The 16,431-nt window shown below is 41.9% G+C and overlaps 1 protein-coding gene across 11 annotated transcripts in view; it reads right to left on the bottom strand.

The window, feature by feature from the left end:
- Nucleotides 1-16,431, bottom strand: part of PPP2R5E (protein phosphatase 2 regulatory subunit B'epsilon) — a 90,970-nt gene that overhangs the window by 20,983 nt on the left and 53,556 nt on the right. For all 11 annotated transcript variants that reach the window (XM_083518751.1, XM_083518748.1, XM_083518756.1 and 8 more), the window contains 2 exons: nt 14,160-14,356; nt 743-844 (listed from right to left, as the gene is read on the bottom strand). In XM_083518751.1, coding sequence (XP_083374877.1) covers nt 743-844; nt 14,160-14,356 — 299 coding nt within the window. The remainder of the gene's footprint in view (nt 1-742; nt 845-14,159; nt 14,357-16,431) is intronic.

Here is a 16,431-nt window from a genome sequence, read left to right on the forward strand (position 1 = left end):
TACAGGGAGTTTGCTTCCTTCTCCCCAAAAAGAACTTTGCTGCAGCCTGTAACAATCTACTATCCTGTGGGGAGGGTGCTGGTGAGTTCCTGTCCTGCTTGAAGGCCACTGTAAAAACAGAATATTAGACTAAATTGGCCTTAGGTCTGGTCTGGTCCGTATGTGGCTGCAGAGCTAAAAAGGTTAATCCTGCTTGTGGAGACTATCAGAGGTCACAAAGAGAAAGGAAAAATATATGAAAATAACAAGAAGAGATGTGGAAAAACAATAAAAAGGAATAAAAAGGACTGGATAGTACTGTGAACATCATATGGTCAGATTTGTGGACATTAAAGCAGCAGCAAGAAGATGATTGGATCCCCTTCGGAACTTGAAATATTCGGCTTTGTAATTTGGAATTTATGTAATTTGGTTTGTTTTGATGTGATTGGTCGGTTAATAAAAATTATTCTTTTTTTTTTTTTAAAAAAAAAGGTCAATCCTGCCCCACAGTCACCAGGCTGGGTTACTGGGGAGTTATAAGACATAACCCAGGAAGGTGTATCACATTAATCCTAACTTGACACTGTCACAAACCATCTCCGTCCCCCGCCCCGGTCCATCTAATCACAATAAATTGTATTTTTGTTGATTTTTTTAAAATACTTTGCGTTCTGTCCCATTTCAGGGTCCTTCCAGCAAGTAAGTTGGTGTGCTTGATTTTAATTCTAAAATAAATTAAAAAATAAAAGAATAAAATCACCTGTAAATGTGGCCATGACGCCTCAAGGGTGGGTTCATCTTCTTCTGGATCAAACTCATTGCTATCACTAGGAGGAAGTGTTCGGAATATATTGCAAGAAACCTGGGAAATTGAATAAACACAATTAAAGGCTGCTCTCTCATCAAGATTGCAGGGCAAGGCAATCAGAAGAATTAGAGTGCATTCACAAATTGCTAAAAATTGCCCAATGAATCCACAAATTGATATAATGCATTTCACTAGCAGATTATTCTTAGATAAGAACAATGTATATGGCACTTTATGGCTTCCAAATTGCACTAATCATTTCTTACCTCCGTTTTATCCTTGTAATGAAAGCAGGGAGCACCTACTACCAGCTCTAGAGAGAAGAAAAAACTATGTGACTCCTCTAAGCTGACTAGCATCTCCCTCTGAGAATACTTTGGACACAAACCATAGCTCATATTCCAAGAAATGAAAATGTGCCCTGCTATGGCTACACCTCACGAGGCCCACATCAAGTGACTACGCAGTCTCAACCTGCTCCCTTTCTTTACAGTGCTCAGATCAAGCCTAACAGAGCAATCTATCAGGAAGGAGCAGAAGCATTTTATTCTCACAAGCACCTTGTTAGATGATAGCCAAAAAAACCAGCACCTTGTCCAAGGTCATTAAGGCTCACAATTAAGAAGGGAAATGAACTCAGTCATCCATAGCCCAAGTCTGAAACTTTATACAAGTGCCTAATTGTCACCTCCTCCTAATGCATTTCAATATTCCAGTTAACTTAGATGAAACAGAATCATTTCAATAATTCGAGCTTTCTCTCACACATTAGACTAGACTTTAAAATTACTGAGAAAGCGTAAGCAGGAAATAAAAGAGGTTTTGTACTTAGTGTTTTCTTTTCTCACCACAAGAGGGTGCATTTTGATATAATCCTAGAAAAAGAATGCTGACTTTTCCTAAAATATTTGTTATGCACCAATATATACTTCCATCACATGGTGTTTCATAGTGAGAGATCAGTCTATTAGCAACAGATACCAAACAACTGATTTAAACTTGCCTTTGGTGCAGGTTTCCTAAGAGATTATCTGTTTATATTTTGTTCTAAAATTAACACCTAGTAGCAGCGATCATTCAGAGTCTATTTATGCTATTCATCTAATTTGAGCAATAGGGCTGACCTGTACAATCTAATTTAGCCAAAGTAGCAAAGATCCGTCAGTTTAAATCTTGCTTCTTCCACGAACTCATTGAGTGCCTTTTATACAAGATACCATCTCTCAAACTCAACCCCCCTCACTCCCAGTTCCTCCCCAGCACATGCTACAATAGGCAGACACTGACTTACCTTACAATGATGTTGTAAGGGTGGAGATAGGTCACATCCACACCACACGTTTAATGCACTCTTATACCACTTTAACCATCATGGACTTCCCTTTAAAAAATCCTGGGAACTGCAGTTTATTAAGGGTGGTGAGACTTCCCAGCACCCTGAATGAACCACAGTTCTCATGATTCTTAGGGGAAGCCATGACTGTTAAAGTGATATGAGTGCTTTAGATGTATGGTGCGAATGTAACGGTAATGTATGTAAAGCACTTCCGCCTCTCCTAACAGTTATGCAAATGCCAAGTGTTAGTTCTGCCAAAGATACTTTGGATTTCACACATTTTGCTGTATATTAGTAGAGAAGAATGATATACATATTGTGGCAGATACATAAATAACTTCAAGAAAATCAATGATTCCATCTGGCCACGCAAATAGAAAATTGATCACTTGTGCTGGGACTAAAGAACAATATACCTGAAAGCGACTGGAGAGCCAAAGTAGCCATGCATGGATATTATATTATTATTATTATTATTATTATTATTATTATTATTATTATTGAAATATTTTCATGGCTAACAAAGGTGCATATAACGTCTCTGTTTTCAATTCATAGAGTTTTTCCTACAGGTCAAAATGCAAACAGAAGTCACAGAGTGTGGGCTGATCATTACGAAGGCACCCAGCTGGCGGAAAGGCGGAGTAAAACTCTTTCATCCCCTGCTTTGGTCCTGATGAAAATTGGTTCTTTGAAGCTGCTATTTGCATTTGGGGGGGGGGGATCTCCTTTACTAGCACCAACACTTCTGCAGTGTAATTACAGAACAGCAGCAGCACATTGGGATGTTCAATTACACCTTATTACAACAATGGCTTTTCAATAGTGTATCATCACTGTACGCACAAAAGATACAACCCTGTGCATCCCTTCTTAAGATTGAACCCAATCTCTTCTGAGGAAATACCGTATTTTTTGCACCATAACACTCACTTTTTTCCTCCTAAAAAGTAAGGGGAAATGTCTGTGCGTGTTATGGAGGGAATGCCTACGGGTGGCATGCCTACGGATTTTCCTCCTCTAAAAACTATGTGCGTGTTATGGTCGGGTGCGTGTTACAGAGCGAAAAATACGGTACTTGTAGAAGTAGGCTGACAATGAAATAGTTGTATGGAAAAGTAGCTAGCTTAAACCTATCTTTACTTATCTGATTTATACTTCATAACATCATACCCTTGAAAGAACAGCCGTAATGAAAATTCATAATCTCTTCCATTTCTGTCTTACAAGCAATAATTTCCCCTATTTCCTGGTGTGACAAGTTGTTTAGGAGGCATTAGAGTTAAAAGTATACACACGTTCTTAACAGACACACATCCTGACTCCATGCAAAAGGTTCCGTTCCTCTCATTGTGGGTCTGCACACATGGTGAACCAGTGTGAGAAACTCAAAATATATAAGCTGGGTGCCAGATAGCACCTTGAACCTAGGTTACGCTCGCCACAACAGAATGTCTATTTGCCAGGGGGTTGGACTAGATGACCCTCGGGGCTCCCTTCCCAACTCTACAATTCTACGATCTCAACTACCCTAGATCCCGGTGTATTATGCAACTGGGCGTATAAGATGACCCCAACTTTTGCTGTTCAATTTTAGAGTTTTAGAGTTTGAGCGCCGCCAGGGGCAGAGCGTGCACCCCTCCGCTGCCTCTGCTGTCGCAGCAGAAGCAGCAGCAGCCGCCCGAGGCAAGGCGTTTGGCGGGTGAGCGCCGCGCTCAGAAGGACTTTCCGTGTCCCCTTCTGTGGGGAGGGAGGAGGAGTGATGGCAGAAGGGGCGCCCTCTGCTCACCGGCTCCCTCTCCTCCTTCCCAATGTGTATACCTGGCGTATAAGACAACCCCCAACTTCTACCTCTCTTTCAAATCAGAACCAGTGAAGGCGGTGACGGTCCTGTGTGAGTGTCTGGAGGCGGTTGGAGGATGGATGGCGGCAAACAGATTGAGATTGAATCCTGACAAGACAGAAGTACTGTTTCTGGGGGACAGGAGGCGGGCAGGTGTGGAGGATTCCCTGGTCCTGAATGGGGTAACTGTGCCCCTGAAGGACCAGGTGCGCAGCCTGGGAGTCATTTTGGACTCACAGCTGTCCATGGAGGCGCAGGTCAATTCTGTGTCCAGGGCAGCTGTGTACCAGCTCCATCTGGTACGTAGGCTGAGACCCTATCTGCCCGCGGACTGCCTCACCAGAGTGGTGCATGCTCTGGTTATCTCCCGCTTGGACTACTGCAATGCGCTCTACGTGGGGCTACCTTTGAAGGTGACCCAGAAACTACAACTAATCCAGAATGCAGCAGCCAGACTGGTGACTGGGAGCGGCCGCCGAGACCATATAACACCGGTCTTGAAAGACCTACATTGGCTCCCAGTACGTTTCCAAGCACAATTCAAAGTGTTGGTGCTGACCTTTAAAGCCCTAAACGGCCTCGGTCCAGTATACCTGAAGGAGCGTCTCCACCCCCATCATTCTGCCCGGACGCTGAGGTCCAGCGCCGAGGGCCTTCTGGCGGTTCCCTCACTGCGAGAAGCCAAGTTACAGGGAACCAGGCAGAGGGCCTTCTCGGTAGTGGCGCCCTCCCTGTGGAACGCCCTCCCACCAGATGTCAAAGAGAACAACAACTACCAGACTTTTAGAAGACATCTGAAGGCAGCCCTGTTTAGGGAAGCTTTTAATGTTTGATGTATCACAGTATTTTAATATTCTTTTGGAAGCCGCGCAGGGTGGCTGGGGAAACCCAGCCAGATGGGAGGGGTATAAATAATAAATTGTTGTTGTTGTTGTTGTTGTTGTTGGGTGATTTTCCAGGGATAAAAAGTCATCTTGTACGCCAGAACATACAGTACATTATTTGGCTGCAGCTTGCTTTTACTACAATTCATTTGTCTCAGTATGCAAGGAGGAGAAACAGTGGAAATGTTATTAACTGTGGACTAAAAGGCAGGTGTTCTTAGACTGCAGTAGCCAGCCGGATGACCAGGAATCTCCATGTAGCCACAACTGGACCTGCGCCAACAGCAAAATGCGTCTGGGGAATGTCAAACACTGGGGTGAACATGTATCTGGGTTCAGACATGCACCTTATAACACCACATTTCTGAAGACTATAATTTTAACTGAAGGGGGCCACTCCCATGTTATGTGCCGCACAGCAACAAGTGCCTTATTTCTTTTAAAAGTGGTAAAGGTAAAGGGACCCCTGAACATTAGGTCCAGTTGTGACCGAATCTGGGGTTGTGTCACTCATCTCACTTTATCGGCTGAGGGAGCCAACGTACAGATTCCGGGTTATGTGGCCAGCATGACTAAGCAGCTTCTGGTAAACCGGAGCAGCGCACGGAAACGCCATTTACCTTCCCGCTGGAATGGTACCTATTTATCTACTTACACTTTGACGTGCTTTCGAATTGCTAGGTTGGCAGGAGCAGGGACCGAGCAACGGGAGCTCACCCCATCACGGGGATTCGAACCGCCGACCTTCTGATCGGCAACTCCTAGGCTCTGTGGTTTAACCCACAGTATAAAAATCACAGTGCAGTCTTATCTAAGCACCAGCCTGGTAGCCAATGAGAAACTGCAGGCAGGCAAGAGGGATGGATAACATCTAGGCTAGAAACCAAATGGGCTGCTCCCTTTCCCACAGCCCCTTAAGGCTGCTTGGCTAGTCCCCAGCAGGCTACTAACTTTTGCAAGCTTATTTGCAAGGCTGTTTTTAGTATTACTTGTGCAGTGGCTTTCTAATAGACCCCCCTTAATCAAAACTGAAGCGAAGAGGTGTTGCATGTACATAGTTGAAGGGGACAAAAGCGCAAGAAGCTGTTTGCAGCTCTAAAACTAGCTTTTCCACATGAATGAACGCCAAGCATTCACTTATATGGTAAAAAGGAGGCGTGGAAATTTATTTATGAACGCCAGCAACATCACCCCTCCTGTAACAGTGCTGCCAACTACAGGTCACTTATTTGTCCTACAGAACTCAATGGTAAACAATAGAACCCGATAAAGAGGCTGTTAAGAACTGGTTATTGCCTTTTTTGGAACATTATGATATTTATATATATTTAGGAGTGCCTTCTACCAACTTCACTTGGTCAGGCTGCTGCAAGTGATTCTGGATTGTCTCGGCACTGCCGGCCCATGGACTGGTAACATCCAGACTGCATTGTTGCAACATGTTATAGGTAGAGAGGCCCTTGAAGCTGACCCAGAAGCTGCAGCCTGCACAAAACCCAGTGGCTGGGTTGCTCACTGGAGCAGAATATCACCATCGCATTGTGCCACTGATAAAGGAACTGCACTGGCTGCCAATTGGCTAGGTTCAAGATACTGATATTGGTAAATTAAGCTCTATTCAGCTGGGTACCACAATACCTAAAAGATCGTCTGATCCTCTACATATCTAATTGATCACTGTGTTCTGTAGTAGAGATCTGGCAGATATCAGTCTATCTGTAGGTCCATTCCAGAATCAGCCTTTTAGTCTGGCAGAACCAAACCTCTGGAACACCTTCCCATTGCTATCAGACAACTAACTGCCTCTTCTCTTGGCTTTTAGACCCCATATTTATTTTTTTTATAGCTGCTTTTAAAAAATGTTTTTATATGCACTTGCTTTTAACTGTTCTGTATCTTTCACTGTATTGTAAAATTGTTTCAAGATGCCTCAAGTGATTCATTAATTAAATAAATAAATATTTCTTATATATACCTTTTTGCAAGTATATGGGACACCCATACTCAAATTACACACACACACACACACACACACACACACACACAGGAAATTTTCACACTACTTCATTTTCAGCCTTGATGTTTGGGCAAAGCTCATATAAACAAGGAATAAAAACATGTCAAAAGAATTGTTATAGCAGAATACAGTGATGTGTTCTAAGTTATTATTATTAAAATGCTATAAATCCTCCAGTGAGAACGCAAGTCTGAAGCTCAGGAAAGTGAAGGGGTGGTATTCGCCATGGGCTCGTATGAAAGGAAGAGCAGGATACAAATTTAATCAAGAAACAAACAAACAAACAATGTTAGTTATACTCGTTGAACTACTTGAATCAATGGACTTCAGTGGAACTACTCTGAGTATGACTTAGTTGGATCGCATCCAAGGAGGAAGAAGAGAAGAAAAGCCTGCTGAATCAGGCTAATGCCTCATCTGGCCCAGCATCTGTTCTCAAACTGGTTAACCAGATGCCCATGGGAAGCATGCAAGAAGGGCATGAGTGTAATAGCACTCTCTCCTCCTGCCATTCCGAGAAACTAGTATTTAGCAGCATTTATCTATCCCCTTTCTCCATGCCATGCACGATTTTATAAACTTCTATCGTGTCACCTCTTACTCCCATTTTTCCTTGGCTAAAAAGTCCCACGTGCTGCAACGTCTACTCATAGAGGGGCTGCCCTATCGCCTTGATCATTTTGGTTGCCCATAATTAGATCTTTTCTAACCCTGCAATTTCCTGTTGCATGTGAGGCAACCAGAACTTTACACATTATTCCAAATGAGGTCACACCACAGATTTGTATAAGAGAAATGTTGTATCAGCAGTTTTGTTTTCAATTCCTTTCCCAATTATCTTTAGTATGGAATTTGCCCTTTTCACAGCTGCTGCACATGGGGTTGACATCTTCATTCACTATGGCCCCATGGTCTTGTTCCTGGTCAGTCACCTCCAATTCAGACCCCATAAGCGTCTATGTGAATTTAAGATTATTGATCTCACATGCATCACTTTACACTGTAGACAGTGAATTGTATGTGGCATTTTACCACCCATTCACTTGGTTTGGAGAGGTCCTTTGCAAGCTCTGCACAATCTTTTTTAACAATTTAGTACCATCACAAAACTTGGTCATCTCACTGCTCACTCATAACTCTGCATTGTTTTCAACATGTTAAAAAGGACAAGTTCCAATACCAATCTTTCAGAAACTCCACCTTCTATCTTCTCTGTTCAGAGAAATGTCCAGTTAACCCTACTCTCTGTTTCCTGCTATTTAACGTACTCCTGGTCCATAAGAGGACATCTATTATTTTGTGTGATTTACAGCTGCCATTAATATATTTTTTTTTAAGTACAGTAAACCAACAACACACTAAAGATGCAATACTAACACAAGCCAGACAGGTTTTAACTACAAGCAGAATACTATACAACTTGTGTAGATATACACTGTAATAACAGTCAACAGTCACTGTAATATAATTTATTCCAGAGTAAGCAACAAACAAAAATACAATGTAAGGATGCCGTTTTAGAGCTATCATCTGCTAATGTCCTTAAACCTTGCAAAATATTTATGCTTTAAATGAAACAGCCAACCTGCTCAGACCTGCTTCACCCTTAATCAATATAAAACAGCTGTTACAGGGGACTGGTTCAGTGTGGGAAACACAATATTTTACTTGTTCTGCTCTACAAGGGCAAGTGATAGCAATATGCAGGCAGCCGTGATGATATGAGTGACAGTTACACTTACAACTATTGATAATCAATACTTGTGTCAGTTTCCAGAACTCTGAAAGGTTTAATTCTAAACTATGTTTTAAGTGGTTCTGTGAAAACAGTAGGTTGTTTTTTTTCAAAAACAGAACCATAAATGTTCCTATATTCATTGAGATCTAACTCCCCCAGCAACCTGTTTCCAAATATATTCGTTCATTCTCTCTCTCTCTCTCTCTCTCTCTCTCTCACACACACACACACACACACACACACACACACACCACTTTCTCTATTCTCCTAAGTGTTCAGCTCCACAGGTTCTTACACTGTCACCAGTCTTCAACATACAATTTTCCCTTAAGGATAAATGGCACCCTTGCAGGAGTGTTCAAGGAGAGCAGGACATTGGCGCAGCCTCAGACCGCCTCCCCCCCCCCCCCCAATGCCACTATTTCCCCAAGTTCATGGAGAAAGCTTGGAGTTTCATCAAGGGGCTTATATAATCAACAGCAAACAAATCAGCAAAAGAGCTTTTCCATCATAGAGGTACATCACATAGGCAAGCTAAGGACAATAAGTCATTGTGTCACTGGATCAGAATGAGACAATGCAATGAATACTGTGGAGCAGAACATCGCATCTTGTGGCACTGTGAGCAGATTCATGATCCCACACTAGGGCAGCACCACTATGCTCTCAACAGGGGTGAGGCTGCATAAAGGCCAGAAGCAGAACCCGCTACGACAGTGCAAAATTAAGTCTGAGCTTCTAATATGATTTAACAGAATGTTGTTTATTCATTCAATTTCTATGCCACCCTCCACCCAAGGATCACAGAGAGGTTTACAATGTAAAAACACAAAAATACCTAACATAAAGGTAAAGGGACCCCTGACCATTAGGTCCAGTCACAGATGACTCTGGGGTTGCGACGCTCATCTCGCTTTATTGGCTGAGGGAGCCGGCATACAGCTGGGTCATGTGGCCCAGCATGACTAAGCCGCTTCTGGCAAACGAGAGCAGCGCACGGAAACGCCATTTACCTTCCTGCCGGAGTGATACCTATTTATCTACTTGCACTTTGACATGCTTTTGAACTGCTAGGTTAGCATGAGCAGGGACTGAGCAACGGGAGCTCACCCCATCACAGGAATTCGAACCGCCAACCTTCCGATCGGCAAGACATAGTAACAAACAAAAACAATATCCTCACACATACATTTTAAAGTGCCACAGATTGTAATTGTTTTATTTATTAAATTTCTATACTTGCTTTGTCATCAAATGCTTTATAACAAACTAGACCAACTGCTCTTCTACTGGATTTCAGTTCTTTATTATTAAAACATCAAGTACGTGACGCATAATTCAGCAGTAGGTATCTGAATCCAAGTAAGAAAAATTAAACCAAATTTCTAGTCTTTATGGATGCAGATAAAAGCTTGGAAATGTGTGGGCAATGCCTGGTCTCAGGTGGTCCCTCATGGGTAACACCCCAGGCACTAAAGAAAGCCCTCTGTCCTTCCATAAAGCCAAAATATCCTGCTGTCCTGATCTTAAAGGTAAAGGTAAAGGGACCCCTGACCATTAGGTCCAGTTGTGACCGACTCTGGGGTTACGGCGCTCATCTTGCTTTATTGGCCGAGGGAGCTGGCGTACAGCTTCCGGGTCATGTGGCCAGCATGACTAAGCTGCTTCTGGCGAACCATAGCAGCACACGGAAACGCCGTTTACCTTCCCGCTGGAGCGGTACCTATTTATCTACTTGCACTGTGAAGTGCTTGTCCTGATCTTACTAGCCATTTAAACCCTATCTCCATGCAGCAGTCTTCCACCACCATATGCCTCACTGCAAGAGCGCCAATGCCACTGACTCTGCAAGATTCACAATCTTGCAAGGAGATGGAAATGTGCAGAATAAGGAGCTATACTGCAAATGTGTCACAAATACGTACATATTATATATTAATTCTTACTGCACATTCTGAGGCTCTTTAGAACAGAAGAAGTGAATGCAGACTATACACAGCCCCGCATATCAGACATTATGGAAAGATCAAGATTTTCCCAGTGACTAAGCCCCACTTCTTTAAATTATGGGAGCCTACCGATTATATTTTTTATAATGCAGAACTGTGACAATGAATCCAATGAGTGTTAAACTGAAAGGATAGTGCCTTTCCAAGGATAAAAATTGCCACTGGTGTCATAATGAAAGACAGGGACTGCTCAGCTAGAAAGGTAAAGCAGCAGAGAGGACAGATGAGATCTGAAGGGAAAACGAAATCAAAACTGCAGCATGGGGTAGCTGACTGGGATTGGCAATGCAGGGTTTTCCACAGCAGTCTGTCTACTTCACTTTTAAGAACAGCGAGATTCACAAGTACCATAGAAATTATACCACCAAACCAGCATCACTTTTTTTACAGCACAACCCCCAAGATAAAGCTGCCAATTAGTTAACTGAATCATACCTTACATTTTGCCTACACATATCTCATTAATAAAACCAGCTCTGTCAGATTTCAGTTAAACCTGTACACCTAAGGATGCATATATATCAAGCACTAGAGCATGAACGTTTTATGCTTCCCATAAGCATGGTACAGGGAAACTGCATGTTGCTAGGATGCAATACACATATCTTATTAATGCAACTTCAATCTAAACAGCCCCTTCACCAATGACCAACTTAAACAAATATTCCTCACAACCCTTTCAACTTTATCTCTTCATTTATACTGTTCAGTCACAGCAGCTAAGGATAACCAATGTTTCCCATCTAAGTTATCCTAAAACATTTTTAAAAATACTGTGACCAAGGACCAAGACATAGGCACCTCTGCTTCAGAAAGGAAAATTCCCTTTCCCAGGACCACGTTTAAGATGCAGCAACTGGGACAGTCTTTTTGGCAGATACTTCTACCAACAAAGAACCACCAGTTTGAACTCTGCTTCTTTGATCCATTGCTTCTGAGGTTTGTTTGCCAACATCCTCAGTATCCCTTTTCAGAAATTCATCCAGCTATTTCCCAGTAACAATGGCATACAAGCCCCAATATGGAAGCATTAATATGTCCCTTAAATGCAAGTTGATCTCCCATCAGGGAGGTGGGAACTGGAACACACACCTGTGTATTTCAGCCCTCTGAAAGTTTCAGGCCATGACTGAATCAACACTACAGGTTTCCTCGTTTCCAACCTAGATTCTGATGCTTGACACTGAGCAAATGCTGCATGCTTGTCATTACCTATCCGCCAAACTCTGCAACAAACTCTGACTCCAAGTACTCTGCAGTCATCACTACCTGCCATCCATCCCTGAGCTCTGTGTTGCAATATAGACAAGCTGAACAAAATAACACAACACAATGGCCAATAACAATACCACTAAACACTATTTATAGACTAATATAAATGATCAGAAATTGCAACCAAAGTCTCTAAATCTTCTTCACCAGTCGTGGTAGAATAATTCAAATGATCAATATATACATAATCTGTCACCAAATATCGCTGGAACAGAGTTTCCGGATAATGAATCTATTTCGTTCAATGCTTCATCAGCCGACTTGTAAGAATTAATATGACAAGGATGCAGTTCAATTTCTTAACAAGCTGAAATTACAATATAAATGCAATGAAACCTGCGTCTGTATAAGATAAAATGATTAATACAATATATACAACTAAGATACATACCCAATCTTACATGTAAGTAAATATAAACGCTGTAGAAAATATGCTCTGGATCAGTGCTCATATGATAGTGTAGTCACTGATGCTGGTAACAAATTGTAAAGAATATAATATAGTTAGCCACAGGTGAAACTAATATACTGTAAGGGAAATTAAAGACACAGCACAACATTAACAGCAAGAATGCCTGACAACCAGATGAAAACAGTACCCCATCCAGTCAGTGGATCATGGCAGATAATGCAATTAAATAAAACAATGAAAATCTAACTCAGAATTCAATCCCCCCAGAGGAACAGAGTTGAACATGTAGATGAAACGGGTTTCCTGTTGGCGTAACCACCGTTCCAAATTTGGATGGGGTACTGTTTTCATCTGGTGTCCTGGGCTAAGAAATTAAGAGAGAACCTGGAGAATAAGCAAGTGTAAAGTGATGCACAAGGGGACAATAAATCCTCATATATTAATAGAGTCTGAACTGACAAGTGATGAAGCAGGGAAAAGACCTTGGGGTCAAAGTAGATAGCTCAATGAAGATGTGGACCCCACTGTGCAGAAGCTGTGAAAAAGGCAAATTATATGTTAGGGATCATTAGGCTTTTTAGTTTAAAAAAAAAGCAGTAAGGAGGGAAATGATAGATGTGTATACAATTATGTAAGCTGTAGATAAAATTAACAGAGAGGTTTTTCTCTCTATCTCAGAACACTAGAAGCTGGGGACAGCCAATGCAAGCTTAATGTTGGAAGACGAAAGGAAGTACTTCACACTGTGCACTATTAAACTATGGAATTCAATACCACAAAATGTGATCACGACAACTAAATGGGGTGGCTTTAAAATGAAATTAGGTATATTTGTGTTTCTCAGTACAAGATGTCCATTACGGCAACCAAAACCATTTCTGTCGCAAAATTCTGCATAAAACCAGACTGAAAGGGATCTAGACAATGAGCTCCCATCCAGGTAAATTTGAAGCCGGGTAAACACAATACACAACTACCTAGCCTAAGACTCCAATACTCAAGACTAGACAATTGCCCAGTCTGTTTGAGTAAAATGATAGCTTCAATCAAAGGGCACATCACTGCCTTCTTGAGAACAGAAGGCATGGAACCTTCTCTCAAGGTTGCCCAGACAGATAATCTCAGCCTTCCTGTCTTTGTCAGCCAGGAAAGGGAAAGGATCAAGCATATCTCTCAAAGAATTTCGTCCATTTCCTCTAGTCAAACAAATAAAAGTAGGCACAGAAACCTGATAAAGACTGTGTTAAAGACACATTCAGCACACTCCACACACAACTGCAGTTCAAGTCTGAACAGATGTAAAAAAAATTATTCACAAAGTGCTTTGCAATCTCAACACAGACTCTGATGGCTCCTCCAACTTCCACTGAACGCCAAGTTGTAAAAGGCCCCTCGCCATTTGAAAAATCAATACAATTAGTAAGACAGTGCTAGGTGCAATCCAAATAACTATTTAAAATCCATAACTTTAAAGCATTTTAATGTCGCATATGTAAAATGGTATTTCCCCTAACATCAAAACAGTGCACAACAACTTTTGAACATTGTATAGAAGTGTTCTGAACCACAGCTAAGAAGTCCAACATTTGAAAGACCTGTATTTTAACAAAATGAGGAATACAAAACCTCCTATGAGTCTTCTGTGATCCCAACCCACCCACTGCATTTTGAGCGGACATAATAAATCCGGCTGCATCTCGTATTGTGAATTACCAGAAGTAAAGTTGTCTTCCCCATTTTGCATTTGAAAGGCTTTACAGCAATACGCAATATCCGTCATGCAAACTGCAATGTTCTATTGAGCACACATACTAGCTAGCACTATCTTGATTTATAAAGTGTTTGTGATAAAACTTACCATTCTAACTACTTCAGGGTAAGTCTGCTCTGTCAAACAGCCTCTGCTTATTGTAATGTAATCCACAAGTTCATTAAGAGTTGAGCGCTTGTATTCTTTCATTTTAAGATCAGAAAGTGTGTCCATGAAGTCAAAAATGACACAGCACTGCTGAAGTTTCTTTAGGAACAACTCAGGTTGCTCTGAAGTTGGAACGTCTGGAAAGGAAAAAAGGAAAGCCTGTGTTAGTCTTAACATAAAACAAATCACGCTTCAAAAGGACAACAAAAGCAGCAATAGCCATTGAATATCTGTAAAAAAAGAAACCATATGAACAATTAAAGTTCTTCAATTTCCATCTAGCGCCAGTAGAATATCACAAACAGCTCAAATAATAAATTAGCACTTTTTATTTGTTCACAGGCATATTATGACTGGGACCAAGAAACTGGCTCAAATTTTATTACAACAGTTGTCACTTGTATTTTCAACTAATAACATTATAATCTCTCCGAAAACTGCACAGAAATCTGGGAATGGGGAGTTGGGCAAGTATAGCTTTCATTTAAAAAAATATTGCATATATTTGAGTTTATTCTGGATGAGAAAAGGCTAAAAAAAACCAACATTTTACTTTCCTGGTAGCATATCAGATGCACAAGTAAATCTTTTAGAAGCATAATACTACAAAACTCAATGCTCTCCTCACCATACATGTGTAAGTGTTTAATAGGTTGTTGTTGTGGTGGTGGTGGTGGTGGTGGTGGTGGTGGTGGTGGTGGTTGTTACTACTATTACTACTACTACTATATTTGTACCCTGCCCATCTGGCTGGGTTTCCCCAGCCACTCTGGGCAGCTCCCAACAGAATATTAAAACTTCCCTAAACAGGGCTGCCTTCAAGTGTCTTCTAAAAGTTGTATAGCTCTTTATCTACTTGATATCTGACGGGAGGGTGTTCCACAGGGAGGGCGCCACTGCTGAGAAGGGCCTCTGCCTGGTTCCCTGTAACTTCACTTGAGGGTACCACCAGAAGACACTCAGACGAGGACCTCAGTGTAAGCAATATGTATAATTTATAATGCTTTAAACCATATACAGGTGTGTCTCCCCCCCCCCCCCGCACATGATCAATTTGTGAATGTCTGCATATATGTGCGGCACTGGGAAATAAATAGATTTAAACCAGGAAATGGCAGGAGAGGGCTGGAGAGTCCTTGTGGCTCACGAGGAGACCCCTCCCAGAACTCAAAGAGGACTTCATTGAGGATGAAGCCCCAAAGAGATTGGGGGTGCAGCAGGGCTCTATTTAGGCTGCTCAGCCTCCCCACCTAGCAGCTGACACACAAAGCAGCGCAGCAGCCACTTTCCTGCACGTCCCCCAGCCTCCAGCTGCCCCAGAGAGTGGGGGGGGAGCTGGAGAGCAGGAAAAGACAGGTGTTTAGAGGCTTTTTAGAGGGTGCTCTCGACTTAGGCGATTTTTCTTATGCGCACAGGAGCCCGTAACGTAACCTGTGCATAAGCGGGGGGGGGGGTGGACCTGTATACACAAGCCTTTTGGATTTATTGCTACATACTGAATCAATGTTTGACTCAAAATATTGTATGAAGGTAATCATGAATGTGGCAAGTCATCATAAATCTCCTCAGAACAGTTGACGGTTTCCATTTTATTCACAGTGGCAAGTGAGTTACGCTGTTACACATTTTCAAAGGAAGTGCATAAAATGTAGATTAATCTCAAGTACCCAGGGGGCTAATAATAATGGGCAAGTCACAAGAACAAACACAGAGCTTTATTTGAACAGCAGACACCAAGCAAAGGAAAAGGATTTTTCCTCTACCCTGCAGTTTGATTAGGAGCAGCAGATTTATTCACAACGTTTAAACAGCATCGCAAAACTACGGGGGGACACCCCAAAATTGTATTTTAAAGCAATGCTTCAACGGGTACACATTTTGCAGTCTTAAACAAGCCTGTTTATCTTCAGACTCTCACCCAATACATACAAAATAAGATGACAATTTTCGCTTTCTAGTAGGAAGTTCTGGATTCCAAATTTTAGTTGGAAACAAAATAAAAATATATAGGAGTTTTGTGGCATAGTATATTTTTTCCATTCAACACCATGTATCTAATAATAGCCAAACCAAAACTTGAATGTCTGCTCCAAGTCTTGGCTTTGCATGCTCCTTCCTCCCCTTGCATGCTCCAATTTCTTCCCTGACTGGACACAAGCAGCACACCCACTCCAGACTGACCCACACTGATTGGTAGGCTTACATTTATGTC

This window comes from Podarcis liolepis (assembly GCF_965112155.1).
Source record: "Podarcis liolepis genome assembly, chromosome: 1".
Taxonomy (NCBI): domain Eukaryota; kingdom Metazoa; phylum Chordata; class Lepidosauria; order Squamata; family Lacertidae; genus Podarcis; species Podarcis liolepis.